This window comes from Alnus glutinosa, chromosome 14, assembly GCF_958979055.1.
Source record: "Alnus glutinosa chromosome 14, dhAlnGlut1.1, whole genome shotgun sequence".
NCBI lineage: Eukaryota > Viridiplantae > Streptophyta > Magnoliopsida > Fagales > Betulaceae > Alnus > Alnus glutinosa.
In genome coordinates this window covers 23630700-23649092 of record NC_084899.1, presented here as the reverse complement: position 1 = coordinate 23649092, position 18393 = coordinate 23630700, and the positions used below count along the sequence as shown (strand labels likewise).

Genomic DNA, 18393 nt, shown 5'->3' with positions numbered 1-18393 from the left:
ACCCACGAACTCAACACAAAATTAATGAGTTAGGATTGAGAGGTTTAACCCGTTTAATTAAATAGATCGTATTAAGATTAACCTATATAATTAATGTTAAACACATCTCTATACTTATTACACAATTCAAATCTAGCACGCGACAAACTATTTATAAAATAAATAAATAAAATCAAGGTGCGGTAAACAATGAAAAATGTGGAAAATAAGGCAAGGTGTGCCTAATAAGGAAAACATTTTTTTTTTTTTTTTTAAACATTGGCTGTAATTTAGAAAAATCTTAAATATATTTATTTGGAAAGTATTCTTTTTTTTTTCTTTTTCTTTTTCTTTTTCAACCTCAGTTATAATGATTCGTATACAGCTTCTAGAAGGTCAAGCCAGTTTAAAAGGTAATGCTCTTGTGATTTCCTTGAAAACTTTTTCACATCTTTTTAAAGAGACAAAGATGGCTATTGCTGACATTAAGCAAAAGAAGCTGAAAAGGGCTGTGATATAGACAAGGCTTGTAGATGAAGACAAACACCATTAACACAAGTTCATCTCTGACTCTCTGTCAAATCCACCCCCATGGAACCAAAGAAGCAAAGAGAGCTCTAATGGGTCCGACATTTTTGAAACTCTTTCCCTGGATTATTGTCTCATTGAAACTTGAACACCTCTACAGGCCACACACACATATATACATCTAGTTTTGGATTATGTTAATGGTGGTTATTAGCCTAAAAAAAAAACAAAAAAAAATTGGAAAAAGAAGAAGAAATAAACCTATATTAAGACCCACAGAAAACGGCTTGGACGGTGAAGAAATTCAGGAAGAGGGTTGGATGCTTTGTATAAGGCCCCCCTTGAATGCTAACTCTGATTGGCTTTGCCTTCATGATAGGGAAAACTGAGAAGGTTGTCAAGGAACAAGTGCAATGGTCATAGGTGTGTGACTTTGATTCATCAAGCTAGACTAATTAGACTAATGCTAAAAATCACATTTCTATCTCATCACTACCTTATTATTACGTGCACCGATAATGCAAATCAATCATTATTATTAAAAAAAAAAGGAGAAGAAAAGAAAAAAAGAGGTGATTGGCATTGCTATGTCAATAGGGTAGGATAGTAGTGGATAAAGATATAGTTTATGCGAGATACTATTTTTTCATTGCTTTTCCATCTCCAACCATATTTTTTTCAAATTCATTATTGGATCTGTAGAACCTACATGTGTGTCTTAAAGATCCAATGGTGGGTTTAAAAAAGAGATGGATAAGAGATTAAAGAATAGCATGTCTCATAATTTCTAGCATTACTCGTTTAATTAAGGCCTCGTTTGATATGCGGAATGAATATTCTGTAAGAATTATCGTTCCATTCCAGGAATCTATTCTACGGACCAAACGAGGCCTGAAGCTTTAAAAAAGTTATATACTATATCCACATCTTAATAGGATAATGTGACAGTGTCCATTAGTCCTTAATTTTTTTTTTTTTTTTAAAAAAATGACCAATAGATACTACCACATCAGTACAATAAAATAAGAGGAAAATGAAAATACAGGTATATAACTTTACCCTTGAGGCTTAAAATGTAACCTTGGTGTCTTTTTGTGCGATTGACACCTTTTTCTTCTTCTTTTTTTTTTTTTTTCTTTTTTTTTTTCTTTTTTAAGTTGGAGTGACACCTTGAGAGGGGGTTGGAAGTCCTTTTGACCTTTTTGGAGGATATTTTAGTTGGAGTGGTCCTAGTGGAAGTGGCGGTTTGGCTATGTGTTTTGGACATTCTTAATCTGATCTGATCTTTTACATGTCTTGAATCTTGATTGTTCTGACAAGAACATGGGAAGTAATACTTGAGGTCTACGTTAATTACGTATGGACCAGTACTCCCAACTCACTGGTCATGTTACAATTGAACACTTCCAAAATTCTGTCTTACTTAGGTTTGTCGGTTTGTAATTTAAAAAAATGACAATTTAAAAATAATAATTTTAAAATGTACAATGTAAAAATGTAATTTTAAAAAACGTAATTAAGTATTTGACAAAAAATTTGAAAACGTAAAAAAAATCTGCATTTTCAAATCACAATTTTTCTTAAAACGTAATCCAAATTATTTATGTTCTACAATTTAATTTTAAATCGCATTTTTTATCTACAAAATCGCAATGCCAAACGCTAGTAAAGAATTGAGGTGAGTCATTTCATAATTAAAATTTTATTTTATTGCATTTAACCGTATATATTATATCACATCGTTTAAAAATTTTAATTAACTTGACAATATATTGACCGTTAAATCTATAAAATCTAATTTTGGCCTTATTTCAAACAAACAAGAGGCGTCCGAGAGAAACAACTAGCAAATGGTCTGAATGTAGGAGAAGACAAATTTCAATCGTTTGGTGTTTTCCGTATCTGCTGTCGTTTTTGGCTCAACCAATTTGGCCTACTTGAGTTTCTATCCACTCGATGCTTGTGGATAGTACACCATAAGAAGTCCTAATCAGTTTTGAATGCTCTGGTTGCCCAAATTCTCATGGATCAAACTCATTCAGCTTATAGCTCAAGTTTGTAAACTTATCATTGAAAGAGTCATTCAGCTGCAAATTGCATGGATGGTAAAATTTGTCTGAACTCACCAAAGCCTATCGGCATTTAAACTTAATATGTAACCTTCACTGTTCCTGGAGTTTCAATTTGAAGGGAAATTAATTGAACTTTTTGCATATATTGACCAAATTTTGGTATTTTGATCAGGTAACATCAAAGCCAGATCTTTGTTTAGAATTTAAAATTTTGCAAATCCAAGAACCCTCTAGAACATGCCAGACTTGGGGTGCCTAACCCAAAATTAGTTGATGAGTCATTTACATTTGAATTAAACACAAAACTAACACATGAGAGACAATTCACACTATCCCGTAGGGCATCCAATGAAAAAAAAAAAAAAAAAAACAGGTGGCAATATAGTGAAGAATTCTATGATGTGGGGTTAAAAAGAGCTATAAGTTGATGCCCAGTCACCATATGTAAAAAGAGCAATTGGCAAGAGAGGTAAGGAACACTCTGGACGTTTATTTTTTTGTTTTTGTTTTATAAGTAATTCAATCTTATTAAAAAGTGCATTGGGACGCGGGGAAACCTTAATACACATAAAGTATACAAGAGAAATTCTTAATCAGAAGAAAAAGATGAACAAAAGTTCAAAAAATCTGCAAAACTAGAAAAAATCAATCTATGATGTGCTAATATCCAAGTATTCATGGTACTGCATAAAAAAAGTATATAGTTGAGGGGTGAGCGTTGGAGAGAGATTGAAAAAAAGAAGCTAATATCAATACTCTTGTGATTCATAATGAGATCAAAAGGCCTTTGGGTTTGCACACAAATAGGACCTGATTATACCCACTACAAGGAACTTCAAACCCTCATATAAACGTAAAAGAACCAAATATTACACTTCTTGTCCCAAAACAGTAACAGAAATGCTATTGTTTACTACCAGCGAAAAATAAAGCAATCAAACCTGAGAATAAAGCAATCCAACTGATCTCTTTCTGTTGCCGTCACTGCCTACAGTGTAACACGAGCGAGTAGAACCTCTTGCGTAACCGTTCTGTTTATCGAAAATCAAACCACTAGGTCACTAGTGTTAACCCTGCCTTGACTGAGCACCACCATATCCATCACCGTAACCTCCGGTGGCCTGTGAAGGGTCAGATCTCCATCCTGAAGTGGAGTACCCCGAATTTCCATTTGTGTCACCATAGCCACTTCCCATGTAGCCACCGCCCATCCCATGTTGCTCTGCACCACTAACACCACCACCAGCATTGCTACTTGGGCCACTTCCAGCACGGCCACCTGCTGCCGCATACCCACCAGAATAAGCAGCATCACCTCCACCATAATTACCATACCCATAACCTTGATTCCCATACCCAGAAGCCCCACTTGGGGATTGACCCCTTGGAACAGAAACAGGACCACCACTACCCGGAGCGCTCCAAGACGCTGCAGCTCCATACCCTGCATTTCCACCATAGCCTGCTGCACCATACCCAGGACTTTGGTTGCTCCAAGTATTTTTTACAGCACCAGGACCCCCACTTCCATAACTTGCATTAGGGGCATTTGGGTTTCCATATGCCGCCGCGGGACCACCATATCCAGTATTTGCACTTCCGTAACCACTGACACCATAACCACCATAACCAACTCCACTATTAGCTGCTCCATAACCATAACCTGGTCCACCATAGCCAGGATACAGTGAGAAACCACCTGCAGCAGTTTGAGGCTGCATATATCTACTGCCATCTGCTCGACCATCAAATGTATTTGTATTTGTATTTGCACTGTAACCTTGATAGCCCCCACCACGGCCCCCACCACTGGGATTAGCATCTTTAGGAAGAGCCCTTTTTACCTCAACCGATTTACCATTCAAGTCATGGAAGGTCTTCTGAAGAACTCTATCAACCGCATCCTCAGTGTCAAATGTTATGAAACCAAAACCACGAGGTCGTTGAGTATTCTGATCATACATTATCACCACATCAGTTACTTGTCCATAACTTTCAAAATACTGACGAAACCCATCTTCTGTGAGGTTGGAAGGCAACCCTCCAACAAATATTTTTTTAGTCTTAAAATTTCCTCCCCCTCCAGATGTTCTGCCAGCATTAAAATTTCCAGTTCTAGAGGAAGTCTGCTGTTCTTCTCTTGATAAAACCCTTTTTGCCTCCACCTGTGAAGCCAAAATAAAAAAAAAAAAACAGCTGAAGGGACATAAGAAAAGTACAAGTGGAAAACATGCATACAAGCATGTTGTTTGATAGAACAAGAATATTTTGGCTCTTTAAAACCGTACTCATCTATTGAGTTTTCATTGATATATATAGGAGGATACAAGAGAGTTTGAATTACAATACATGACTGCATCTCATTCCTATACAATAGGATTAGAATTCTTAGCTATCTTATCTCTTATCTATTTATCATAGAATTTGAATTCTAATATAACTGAATCTTATCTAGCTTAACACTAGAGTTTGAATAGAAGTTGATTTCCTAGGTAGTATCCTTAATACCCTCCCGCAAGATCAACGGGGAAGATCGCACGTTGAGCTTGTGACATAGGTGCTGAAAACGTTGGGAGACTAGAGGTTTAGTAAGAACATCCGCAAGTTGATCCGAACTAGGAATGAACCGGATTTCCAAGGATTTATCAGCTACCCGATCACGAACAAAGTGAAAATCGATCTCCACATGCTTTGTACGAGCATGAAAAACCGGATTAACCGACATGTATGTAGCCCCAATATTATCACACCATAGAGTAGGTGGAGAACGTAAACTGATTCCAAGTTCTTGAAGTAAAGCACGAATCCATAGGAGTTCGGCAGTAGTGTTTGCAACGGCTTTATACTCTGCTTCTGTTGAGGACCTAGAGACTGTAGGTTGTTTGCGTGAGCTCCAAGACACCAAGTTAGAACCAAGAAACACACAATATGCACCCGTGGAGCGGCGATCATCGGGACATCCAGCCCAGTCAGCATCCGAGTATGCTTGCAACTGAAGAGAAGAAGTACGGCTAATAAGAAGTCCATGAGAAATTGTGTTTCAAGTACCGAAGAATTCGTTTCACAGCTTGCCAATGAGGTTGAAGTGGGCGGTGCATAAACTGGCACACTCTATTTACTGCAAACCCTAAATCTGGTCTTGTGAGAGAGAGATACTGTAATGATCCTACAGTACTCCGGTATAGGGTTGGATCTTCCATTGGATCACCAGTGAAAGCAGAAAGAGTTGAAGAAGACGCCATAGGAGAAGATATAGGCTTGGCTTCATGCATATTTGTTTTCTTCAAGAGATCCAATATATATCGTTTCTGAGAGAGAAGAAGACCCGCTTCCACTCTATTGACTTCAACACCTAAAAAATAGTGAAGATCACCCAATTCTTTGACTGCAAAATCAACACTGAGGAGCTTCAAAAGTTCTGTAATTGCACCTGGATCTGAGGCTGTAATGATTATGTCATCGACATAAATTAAAAGAAAAATAGTTACTGTCTTGGTGCGATAAATGAATAGAGAGGTGTCAGCCTTAGAACCCACAAAACCAATCTGAAGTAACTTATTGCTGAGACGAGAAAACCAAGCTCGGGGAGCTTGTTTTAAGCCATAAATCGCCTTTTGAAGCTTGCACACATGATTAGGAAAGCTGGGATGAATAAAACCAGGTGGTTGTACCATGTATACATCCTCGGATAGAAAACCATGCAAGAATGCATTCTGAATATCAATCTGCTTGATGGACCAGCCTGCTGAAAAGGCAATAGAAATAACTGTCCGAATGGTTGTAGGCTTGACAACAGGACTATAGGTCTCTCCAAAATCAACACCGGCCTGTTGATGAAACCCCTTAGCAACTAGACGCGCTTTATGACGTTCAATAGACCCATCAGCTTTCCGCTTAAGCTTGAATACCCACTTACAGCCTACAAGATTCTGAGAAGGCTGCTTAGCAACAAGAGACCAGGTCTGGTTTTGAAGAAGGGCATTAAATTCAACCTGCATAGCCTGTCTCCATTCCGGAACTTTTACTGCATTGGAGAAGCAAGTTGGTTCAACAAGGGCTGAATGTGTTTCTGCCACTAAACCCTGTGGAACAGGGTATCGGATGGTACCATCTGTAAGTTGCCTCTGCTGAAAAATGTGATTCATTGACCTTGTATGCATGGGATGTACCCGAACAGGAGGACTATCTGTGTGGGAGATGGAATTAGGCTGACTAATCTCAGCAGAGGTAGGAGAAGGAGAAATGGAGGGAGAATTAGAAGAGGAGACAACTGCTGGAATTTGTAGCTGAGATGTGATAGGAGGTGTTGGAAGTAAAGGAGGTAGAACCGGTGCCAGAACTGGAGAAGGTGAAGGAGAAACAGGAGAGACAGCAGCAAAAGGAAATTGATCTTCATGGAAGATGACATCGCGGGAGATGTATACCCGACCAGACTCAAGGTGGAGGCATTTATAGCCTTTGTGATGCGGACTGTACCCAAGAAAGAGACATTCTTTGGATCGGGGGGAAAACTTATGAGCATTATAGGGTCGTAAGTTGGGAAAGCAAGCACAGCCGAACACCTTAAGAAACTTATAATCTGGAATTTGTTTAAACAGTGTCTCAAAAGGTGATTTATTGTGTAACAAAGGTGTTGGCAAGCGATTGATAAGGTAACAGGAAGTGAGACAAGCCTCATCCCAAAATTTTTGAGGGAGATGACTCTCAGCCAAGAGAGCTAGAGTAGTGTCAATGAGATGCCTATGTTTTCTTTCGACACATCCTTGTTGCTGGTGTGTATGAGGACAAGAGATACGATGAGTTATGCCATGAGTTTGAAAATGAGAGTGAAGTGTGCGATATTCACTACCCCAGTCAGATTGAACGCTTATTATTTTGGAATTGAGTAAACGTTCAGCCATGGCTTGAAATTGAAGAAAGGTTGGCATAACATCAGATTTAGCTTGAATTGGATAAACCCAAGTGTAACGACTATAAGCATCAATAAAGGACACATAAAAGCGATTTCCATTAATCGAAATTGTTGGGGAAGGTCCCCATACATCTGAATAAACTAATTCTAAAGGTTTACAAATGCTGGAAGTAGAAGAAGAAAACGGCAATTGATGACCCTTAGCTTGTGGGCAGATCTTGCAAGGTGTGACTGCCTTATTGGAATGAACCGGAAGCTGAAACTGAGAAAGAACACGGTGGACTGTTCGAAATGCTGGGTGACCTAAGCGCTTGTGCCAAGAAGTAGATGATGTACGAGCACCAACAAGTGCTTGATTTATTGGTGGAGAACTCGATGAGGGAAGAAGGTGATAGAGACCATCTTTAGTGCGCCCTTGATGGAGGATGATCCCGGTTTGAGAGTCCTTAATGACAAAGAAAGATGAATGAAATTCAAAAAAGACAGAATTATCAAGTGCAAATTGTCTAACCGAAAGGAGATTTTTACAGATGGAGGGAACCCGAAGGAGTTGATTTAGAACAAAAGTACGACGAGAAAGAGATAAAGAAGCCGAACCAATATGAGAGATAGGCAAACCTGTTCCATCACCCACACGGATTTGATCCTGTCCATGATAGTCCTCATGAGAGATATTGAGGTTCTGCAGCGTATTTGTCATATGATGAGTAGCCCCAGTGTCCGGGTACCAAGATTCCTCAGCTGGTAGAGCCGGAGATGTATAGTAGGCCTGTGGAGAGAGCTGCTGTTGTGGGGGCTGAGACTGTTCAGAGTAGGACATATCCTGACGATGGTAGCAGCGAATAGCAGAGTGACCAGGTTTGCCACAGATCTGACAGGAAGGCCGGGGGGAAGAAGCCGCATCCTGGGAGAAGTAGGAACCGCGGCCGCGGTTACTGGAGGAAGACCCACGGCCTCTGTTGTAAGGACGACTACCACGTCCGCGAAAACCACGTCCCCGAGAAGAGGAACCACGGGTGGTGAAGTTTGCAGCAAGGGAAAGATTATCAACAGCTGGAAGTTGCTGATCCAGTCGCATTTCATGGGCGAGAAGATGACCGTAGAGTTCATCAATGGACAGGGGATCGACTCGGGTAGTGACAGACGTCACAAAGGGATCATATTCTGACCCGAGGCCCTTGAGAAGAAAAGAGACGCTCTCAAAATCATTGAGAGGCTGACCGGCAGCGGCTAGAGTGTCGCTTAATGTCTTGATAGTCTGAAAGTACTCAGTGATTGAGTTGGAGCCCTTCTTGACAGTGGCGAGTTGAAAATAAATCTGCATGACACGCGCACGAGCTTGAGAAGCAAACATGGTGAGAAGCGTGTTCCAGAGAGCAGCAGACGAGACGCATCCAACAGCATGGACGACGTATGGCTCGGACAGTGTAGAAATTAGGATGCTCAGGATCATCTGATCACGCTGAGTCCAGGCAAGGAAGTCAGGGTTGACTATGGTGGCAGGAGCACCGGCAGTGGAGTTGGGATTGGGAATAGTTTGTGCAGGAGGTAACGAGGAGCCATCAAGAAAGCCATAGGCATCTTGGCCCTTGATATAGGCGAGAATTTGAGTTTTCCAGGCATTGAAATTGCCTTTGGAGAGTTTAATACTAAGGTTGTGGTTCATATTTGGGACGGTGAAGACAACTGTGGGTTGGGTAGGTGGCGGAGGTGGCGGGGGAGGCTGGGAAGCATTGGAGGTTGCCGAAGCAGAGGACTCAGCGTCAGAGTCGGCCATGGATCACGACGTTGGTCGGTGAGAGGGCTCTGATACCATGATAGAACAAGAATATTTTGGCTCTTTAAAACCGTACTCATCTATTGAGTTTTCATTGATATATATAGGAGGATACAAGAGAGTTTGAATTACAATACATGACTGCATCTCATTCCTATACAATAGGATTAGAATTCTTAGCTATCTTATCTCTTATCTATTTATCATAGAATTTGAATTCTAATATAACTGAATCTTATCTAGCTTAACACTAGAGTTTGAATAGAAGTTGATTTCCTAGGTAGTATCCTTAATATTGTTCATGTGTACATACAAGGATCTAAGGGGAAAAAGTCATAGTGAGAACAACAAGTGTATGTTCATACTTTGATAATCCCTTTCATACAAAAACCAAATTGATGATTTTCATCTATTTGCACGCCTTCTCTCCATTATTTATAACTCTTTAACCCATGCCATCTCTCCATAATATAAAGAAAAAATTTGCCATATAAATCATAGCCACGGTCAATTATATATATAAAACACACATACACACACACACACACACACACACACACACATTAATCCAAATATATGATCTAAGAATCATCCCCACCTCTGTCTTGTTACTTAAAGATAAGGAAAGGGTGTTAGTAAAATCCATTGTACTGACTGCAAATTCACAAACTAAAGCATTCACAAAAAGCTCCCACCTCAAACCATCAACACAGAAAATTCTATTAGCCTTAATGAGATGATATACTTTTTTTTATCCATGAAGAAAGGTACAAACTAAGGATTTGTCACTTATATATTGAACAGCAGCTCAAATTCAAACAGAGACACAGATCTAAAATTTATACTAAAGACGAAATAACAGAATTCAACATTAAGAGACCTAATAGTACCTTTATAAGTAATATACACATATAAAAGAATTGTTAAAGAGGCAAAGATCAAGTTGGCAAGTAATATACAAGAGGGAACTCCTTAGAAACAAGGAGATGATGGAAAAAAATGAGAGACTAGAACATCATATAAGTTTTAAAGTAATTCAAGGCAGTACCAAGACTCAATATTATCCTTCAATTTAAATATGTAGGAGAAGCAATATTGGAGAGGAAAAAAGTATAATTTTTAGATGGGTAAGTAAGAAGTTCAAAGCATGAAATCAATAATTTTTTGTAAGGTTGGTCAGAACCCTAAGAAGAAAGACACCATGATAATGATGTTTCAAATCATTTGATTTATAGTGTTGCTTTTTCAAAAGATGAAGACCAACTTAATTTAGCCGAATAGTAGAAATAATCTAGCTGAAAGGAAATTTTCATTTCCTAGGATCTGAAATCATGATAAGCCATATATCCAAAAGATCAATTCTTTTCGTTTGTTATTTTTCCCTTAAACAACATATTAATAGCCTAGAGAAGCATAAATACAAATCAAAGATGAAACCTTAATGATCTGAATGATTGTTAGGAAGGTACTAGTCAAATGTTCTTGTTCCTCATGCGTTCTTGAAAACTAAAAGAAAAAAATAATTGTATTATGCTTTACTAATATGGAATTCTCCAGAAAGCAATCTAGTGAAAAGCAAAACATTATTGTCAAGAACGAAATGCCCATAAAGATATAGTAGTACAAATGTTATAAACGAATATATTTATAAATAAGAAAAGGTCAAACCCGTTAAAAAAGAGATGAAATCTCAAACACGTGAAAAATAACACTAAAATAATTGTACTGAACTAATGACTACTTGAGGTCTTAAAGAGTGAGTTTCGTCGTTGGAATCTGGATAAGGTGCTTGACCTAAGGAATGCTATCTTCACATTTTCTCAGCAACTAAATGGAATCCAAATGAAAGGAGTGAAAAGATACCAAAAATTGTGAGAATCACCATCAACAATGAAAAATAGATAAAAACAAAGGAAGTCCGATATAAAATCAACACAAAGTAAAATAACCTTGTAAAGAAAATAATCATAAACAGACATGAACATTTGCCAACAGATTTATTTTTTTTTAGAAAAAAGTAATAACAACTGAAGAAAGTTGTATTCTTGGACGTGTAAGTCTTACCCTTCCACCGAGACATCAGTGTGCTGGTCATAAAGCGCCTATTTTTGTAATTTTTAAACCAACCAAAAGGCACCCAAAGGAGAGAAAAAAAAAACCCACATACTCATATAAATTAACGAAGGAAAAGAAAACTCCCCAAATCCATTAGACATGATTACAAAATACTAACACGAACCCCATAAACCTAAACCCCATGAACATGCAAGTAAGAATGAAAACACCAAAAACCAAAGAACTGAAATTGAATTAAAGTACCACAATTTATGGAACCCAATAAATTAAAACACTCAAAACCGCATGTTATATCAGAAAAATAAATAAAAAAGAAACATAAAAGATAAAAACCCCTAATCTTGCAGCTTAACAATCCAAAAACCCATCAAAATTTAACATAAAGGTGAATGCCATAAAGCACTATACAGCAGAGAAAGAATGCAATAAAGCAGTAAAATCAATATGGTAACCAGACACACCCCAGCTAGCCAAAAAAACTAAACCTTCACAAAGGCAAATAAAATTAGGCTACACACAATGAACTTGACCGCAAAAGGACCAAACCATAGAGGACAAAGAAAGAACCATAGAGGAGCTCATTTCCTTTTTTCTTCATTGTTTGTACTCCTGGACGGCTGCGTATCTAGCACCTCTAGAGATTAGTTTTAACGATTTCCTTGTATTGCTTTCTTCTTCTTCTTAATTGTCTTTCTTGTATACCCCCTGTATACTTGATTGCGCTTTGCGTTTTTCTAATAAAATTCTCTACTTACTTATCAAAAAAAAAAAAGGACCAAACCCCAGAAACCGAAAACACTCAAAGATAAGCATTAGCAGCCAAAAATACAAAACCCACAAAAATTAAGAGAAAACTGACTGCAAATAAATCAATGTATGAAGTAGAATAAGGCCACAGCCGATGGACTTGACCACAAAATAGCCAAACCCAAAACACCAAAAACAATCAAAGACAAACATTAATAGCCAAAAACACAGAAAACCCAGAAGAATTAACAGAAAACTGAATGCAAATAGAGCAAAATAAACAAATGTGTGTGAAGTTGAAATGGCTGACCGTGCGGCCATCGATGGTGTGCCTGTCCTGGAGGACTCGATCGAGGATGGAAGGGTCGGAGAAGACAACGAAGGCGAAGCCGCGAGGGCGGCCGGAGGGCTTCTCGCGCATGATAACAGCCTGCGAGACCTCCCCATACTGGCCGAAGTATTCCCTCAAGGTGTCCTCGTTCGTATCCCACGCTATCCCTCCTATGAACACCTTCCCTTCGTCCGAATCCATGTCTCTCTCTCACTGTCCCTTTGAGACTGAATCGAACACAACCACACCCCAACAGACTCTCTTGTTTTGTAATGTGAGAAAGTCGCGACTCGAGGAGGGAAAGAAGACTGGGTTAGGGTTTTGTTTCGAGACGAAGCCGAGTTGGACTCGTGAAAGTGTTGTATATTAATGCTTAGAAATCTCCATCAACATGGGGTGGTGGCGCAGTTGGCTAGCGCGTAGGTCTCATAGCTTCTGAGTTATCCTGAGGTCGAGAGTTCGAGCCTCTCTCACCCCATCTTTTCTCTTTTTTGGCCTTAATTCATGTACAATTTCTACCTAATTATTGCACAATCTCGAAATACATTAGGATGAGAGTTGTAATTTTAGCATTTTTTTTCTCTTTTTTATTCTTCATTCAAAAAATATTAATATTTTAAGCAATATGAATTTTGAATCTTCATCAAAAAAATGTGTTTAAGCAAAATGAATGTGTTTATTTTTACTTTTTTTTTTTCTACGATTTTGACTTTTTAGTACATAATTAAACAATTATATAATAATTCACTAAAAATTATTAGATAAACATTAAAAAAAAAATATAAAGAAAAAACAACATGTATTTCGATTTTGCTTATAACCTAGACAGGGTGAGATTCGGTCATGCAAAGTTCAAATGCAATTTTCTTGTCTAAAAATCTTTAAGAAAAAGTGAAAATATATAAATTGGAACTTAATTACTCTTTTCGAATAAATTAAAAAAATTTATTGAAAAATCAGCAAAAGCAATAAAGAAGCCTAAAAATCAGAAAAAGTTGCCAACAGAAACAAGGACATAAAGAAGATAAAAGGTTAAAAAAATTTTAAAAAATTTAATCTAGGAAAAGACTACTCCGACCGATTAACCGAACCGACATAAAACGAAACGACGTCGTTTTAAGAAGAACGAAACGTATGATCATTTTTTTTCTTTTAAAAAAATCAAAACGACGTCGTTTCATTACCCATTTTAACCGAATGTTAACCGAGTTAACCGACCGCCTATTAACCGCTTAACCGACCGCCTATTAACCGCTTAACCGACTTAACCGACCGCCTATTAACCGCTTAACCGACTTAACCGAAATAAATTCATCGACTACATTCCGACAAAAATCGGTTAACCGACCGAATTAACCGACGCCCACCCCTACAAATTTTCAGTCCATTAAATTATAATAATGTTAGTCCTCACACTCTTTTATTACATGCACTTCACATTGATTAACTAAATGTTATATTTATATTAAAGATTAGTAAAAATAGACAAAAAATAAAAAATAAAAATAAAAATAGACGTTAGCCGATGGAACGAATCACTTTAGTCCTCTCAGTATGAAAAATCAGACATCGTTAATGGGCCCAGATCATCATTAGTGGGGCCAATAAAGTAAACGGTCCAGATAAGATAAAAGAAAGAAAGAAATAGAAGGCCACGATTTACAGGCTGTGATGTGATAGCAAAAAGGAATCCCAAGCCCCAACGGTCACTTCCTCTTTTTCCAATAAAAATAGAAAAAAACAAACCCTAGAAAACCCCCCCACCCTCTCGCTTCAAATCTACTGACCGTTTTGTCCCTTCCGCTCTTTCTTCTCTCTCTCTCTCTCTCTTTCTGTGAAACGATGAGAACCCAGTAGCGAAAAGGTCGGTCTCTGCGCGAACCCAAGGCACAGTGAGCGAAAATCGTTGTGGGTTTAGAGGAAAGAAGGGATGGGTTGCTTTCTTGCTTGTTTTGGTTCCTCCAAAGATGGGAGGAAGCGAATGAAACAGGGTCGGAACAAGGTTCAGCCTCGTGACCACCAAGTAAGGGTTTGTTTGTTTGTTTGTTTGTTTTCAAGCTTTGATTTTTACGGTGTGGTTCCATGTTTTGCCTTAACCCTTTTGATTGGTCGCTGAGAATATGCCGGAGAAGAAAGAAAAAGGAATCGAGATTTTGAAGCTTTTTGTTTTCTGTATTGCTTTGTTTTAGTTTCTCAAAAGGATCGAAGAGTCATGAATCTTTACTTCGGGTTTCTTGAAGATTCAAAACCTTGGGTCATTTGTAATTTCTTATGTTTTCTCATTAGCCAAACAGAGCTTAAGTTGACAATTGTTTTGTTTTCAAGCTTTGATTACGGAGTCGTTGTGTGCTTTTCTTTATCTCCTTTTTTGTTTCTTTGGTTTCGTTTCTAAAACGGTCAACTAGTTAAGTTAATTAAATTGCACAATGGAACCATCGGAATCTTCTTGGTTTCTTTCTCATTTCCTAAATTTTCTTAGTAGCCAAACAGAGCTTCAGTTGATTATTGTGTTTATGACTTAGAAAACTGAAATTGAATTCTGAAATTTGTTGCAGAGAATTGTCAGTTGTACGCCTGTGCAATCTGCTGTATCTCAGGGCACCTCCGAAAATCCCATCTACAACTCCGTTTCACAAGTCCCGTGAGTTATCAAATGTTACATCTGTTTGGATTTTGCTGTCTCCCAATTGTTTTTATTTGATAACAAATGCAATTTTTCTAAAAGAAATTAGTTTGATTTTTTAAAATAAAAAAAAATAATAATAATAAAAAAAAAAAAAATCTAAATTCTAATGGGGTTTGTTTGTAGGGATGAGCCTGGGAAAGAGTTGAGCTTTAGGACCAGAAAGAAAGTTACATTTGACTCCAATGTCAAAACCTATGAACGTGTCTCGTGTGATGAAGCTCCAAACTTTTCACTGGAGAGTGAAGGCGGGGGAAAGAAGAGGGAGGAGGAAAATCTAGCAAAATCAAACCTATCTAAGTCCTTCTCAGAAGATAGTTCAATCACGTCAAGCTCGGGACCTTATCCTCCGAATCATCGGTACCAGAATTGGAGGGACAGTGATGATGAGTATGAAGGACTAGACCATGAGGATAGTGATCTTGATGATGAAGACGAAGATGATGATGACGAGGAGGAGGGACTGGAGGTTAATGGTTTGTTTGAGGATGATGATGGAATTGTGGAATCGAGGAGGGCAGCTCGTATTTTTACTGAGGAGGTTGATTGTTCTGTGCCAATATGTGGTTTGCAAAATGGAGAACCGAAGCCAGTTGGGTCTAACCCATATGCTCGAGATAGAAGTATGTATGTTCATCCTGTGCTGAACCCAGTAGAAAATCTTACTCAGTGGAAAGCTGTTAAAACTAAAGGGACACCACCATTGAGGCCTTTGAAAGAGAATCTTGTCTCAAATGAACAACCCAGAGTTTCTTTTGGTTCAGAGCCAGGTTTTAAGGAATTATCATTTAGTTTTAAGTCAAAAACCGATCAAGCCAAGAAGTCAATGCAAGAAATAGCAGTCGATGCTAGCTTATCCAACTGGTTGGTTTCATCCGACACGACTCCCGTCAATAAGACCAGCACAATTGGTCTTAATACCACCACCATCACACCCGAGAAAAGCATGTCACAAGGATCAAACTCATGGAGGAGCCAAGATGATAGACCTATTTTAGGAGCATTGACTGTCGAAGAGCTCAAACAGTTTTCAGCTTCTTCTTCACCAAGGAAGTCTCCAATTAGAAGCCCTGATGAGATGCCCATAATAGGCACTGTTGGGACCTACTGGAATCACACCACGAAGGATTCTGGCTCTGTCTCTTCCTACAAAGGAATACCAAACACAACTAGCAAGTACAAAGAGGTATATCTGAAGTAAAGCTTTTGGGATTTTTGCATTTGGTGATGGTGTGGTTCTGATTGAGTATTTATGGATGTGCAGGATAAGAGAGTGAATTGGCACTCTACCCCATTTGAGACAAGGTTGGAGAGGGCTTTGAATAGGGGTGTTGCTTAATAATCTCTTCTCATACTCCTGGTGTACGTTAGACAAAGATTGTGTGTGATATCGTGTGGGAGATTTGTTTTGTGTTTCTAGCAACTCATTTGTCTATTCTTTTGTGAAGCTCAATTTGGTTGTATGATATTCGCTTGCTGTTGTAATTTCTTGACGGTTTAATACAATTCAATTTATTCTTTTGTTTCATGTTCCTTTATTCATATGGTAGTGGCATGGCTGATTTTCGTTTCTTTTGTTTTTTTCCATTCCATTTGTTACTGATCCACATATATGTGAGAAGTATAAATTTTACGTGGAAAGCCGCCAACATGAGGGAGGAATTTAAAGATAAAAAGGGAAGGAATTGTATGGACATAAGATTTCTCATTATATTACAATTCTTTTACACATGTAATTGGAGTAACGTAAGTTACTAAATTTTTTAAAATTTTTAACGATCATCAATAGTATGCTGACATGTGTCAATAAGTTATAAAAGAATTATTAAAGAGTTATAGATTTAACATTTGTTGATACAGTGACCACAAACCATGCACTAGAAGAAGGCTGAAAAGAGGACAAAAGGCTAGATAGGTCTACCGGAGATCTGACACAATCACCTTAGATGCTTAAATTAGTCGGGTAGGAAAGAAATCAAATTGATAAAGTATGAGGATTGAGGGTTATCAATGTCTACTTGCTGAAGGGTCCTCCTCCCCCTCTTTATATAGGCTTTAGGCTCACCATCTCCGCATCTCTTTGGTAGGGCTTTGGAGTATTCCGCTCAAATGCTATGGATGATTCCTCCACGAATATCGAGGGAGGCTTCTCAGCGTGGCAAAGCCATTATTTGACTTCACAAGAGGGGTAATTGGTTATAGTGGGTCCTATCAAAATATAGGTGTATTCTAATCCTAGAACATTGTAGGTACTGGGCCAGACTAACAAGCTTCTCCTTGGCTCGTTGGCCTTGGTGTCCTTGACAGGATGGTGAGCTCTTCGGCAATGGATTGGAGGGTTTGGCTGTGTTTGAACCTGAAGGGCCACGGGGTAGATGAGCCTTATGAGCTTTCGATGAATGGGTAGTTCAATTATGCTCGGGTTTGAGGGGTCCTAGGATAGATGGGCCTTATTATGAGTCTAGTGGAGGCTAAGTATACCAGATGAAATTGTTGCTGGTGAGTGGTGAGATCAAGTAAAGGGAGTTTGGTTGCATTTCCAATTCCAGCTGGGATTTCTCCAACGAATTTGTTCAAATGGAAATTTAAGGAAGTGAGATTATTGAAGGCATAGAGAAGTCAAACCTGCCAAGTGCTAGGCCCTGAGTTCTCGATATAGATCTCAATAATGCTTCCAACTTTGTTGCACCGAATTCCAGTCCCGTTGCATGGGCTAGTGCTGCCGTAACACTTTTATGGGTCCTATTCCAGGAAGGGATGCTTGTACAAGGGTGAAAACTGTGCAGGGAGGAGGGCTCATGCTATTTCACCAAAGCGCTGAACCACTCTTTTTAGCGTTTGGACCACACCAATTGGCTGGTTTCGGGTGGCCAAACTACCTTCTTGGTTAAGGGAGTGGTTTAGTCACCCCAATGGTCGGTTTGTGGGTGGCCAAATCACTCATTGCCAACCTCAATGGCCAGTTTTGAGAATCTAATCACTCATTTTAGTCATAAGAAGTGGTTCAACCATCCTTAACAGTCACCTAAGCTACTCATTTTTAATTTGCTATCACGATTTAATCCATTCCTTTAAAATGAACAACCTATATAAAAAGTATTGTACTTGGTGTAATACCAAATATGTTGGTACAGTCTCGGATCAGTCCTAGCCGAGAGCAAGAACAACTTCTCGGATCAGTCCTAGCCGAGAAGGAGCCTCTCGGATCAGTTCTAGCCGAGAGCAAGAAAAACTTCTCGGATCAGTCCTAGCCGAGAAGGAGCCTCTCGGATCAGTCCTAGCCGAGAA

General features: G+C 38.6%; 2 protein-coding genes and 1 non-coding gene across 3 annotated transcripts; 2 read left to right on the top strand and 1 right to left on the bottom strand.

Annotated features, from left to right (window-relative positions):
• Positions 1-3308: 3308 nt before the first annotated feature.
• LOC133856996 (heterogeneous nuclear ribonucleoprotein 1-like) lies at positions 3309-12759 on the bottom strand. Its single transcript, XM_062292078.1, has 2 exons — positions 12402-12759; positions 3309-4744 (listed from the first exon to the last, which is right to left on the bottom strand). The coding sequence occupies exons 1-2, from the start codon at positions 12621-12623 to the stop codon at positions 3647-3649; spliced, it is 1320 nt and encodes a 439-aa protein (XP_062148062.1). The 5' UTR covers positions 12624-12759; the 3' UTR covers positions 3309-3646.
• Positions 12760-12815: 56 nt separating this feature from the next.
• TRNAM-CAU (transfer RNA methionine (anticodon CAU)) lies at positions 12816-12900 on the top strand. Its single transcript is given in 2 exon segments — positions 12816-12853; positions 12865-12900. It is a non-coding gene; the product is annotated as a tRNA-Met (tRNA).
• Positions 12901-14177: 1277 nt separating this feature from the next.
• On the top strand, positions 14178-16633 carry LOC133858077 (uncharacterized). Its single transcript, XM_062293514.1, has 4 exons — positions 14178-14445; positions 14978-15063; positions 15232-16291; positions 16370-16633. The coding sequence occupies exons 1-4, from the start codon at positions 14353-14355 to the stop codon at positions 16442-16444; spliced, it is 1314 nt and encodes a 437-aa protein (XP_062149498.1). The 5' UTR covers positions 14178-14352; the 3' UTR covers positions 16445-16633.
• The last annotated feature ends 1760 nt before the right edge of the window (positions 16634-18393 follow it).

Coding starts and splice junctions, on each gene's coding strand:
- LOC133856996 (XM_062292078.1), bottom strand. CDS start 12,623: ATGGATTCGGACGAAGGGAAGGTGTTCATAGGAGGGATAGCGTGGGAT. Junction 4,745..12,401: donor ACACCATCGATGGCCGCACG/GTCAGCCATTTC, acceptor TTGGCTTCACAG/GTGGAGGCAAAAAGGGTTTT.
- LOC133858077 (XM_062293514.1), top strand. CDS start 14,353: ATGGGTTGCTTTCTTGCTTGTTTTGGTTCCTCCAAAGATGGGAGGAAG. Junction 14,446..14,977: donor TTCAGCCTCGTGACCACCAA/GTAAGGGTTTGT, acceptor AATTTGTTGCAG/AGAATTGTCAGTTGTACGCC. Junction 15,064..15,231: donor AACTCCGTTTCACAAGTCCC/GTGAGTTATCAA, acceptor GTTTGTTTGTAG/GGATGAGCCTGGGAAAGAGT.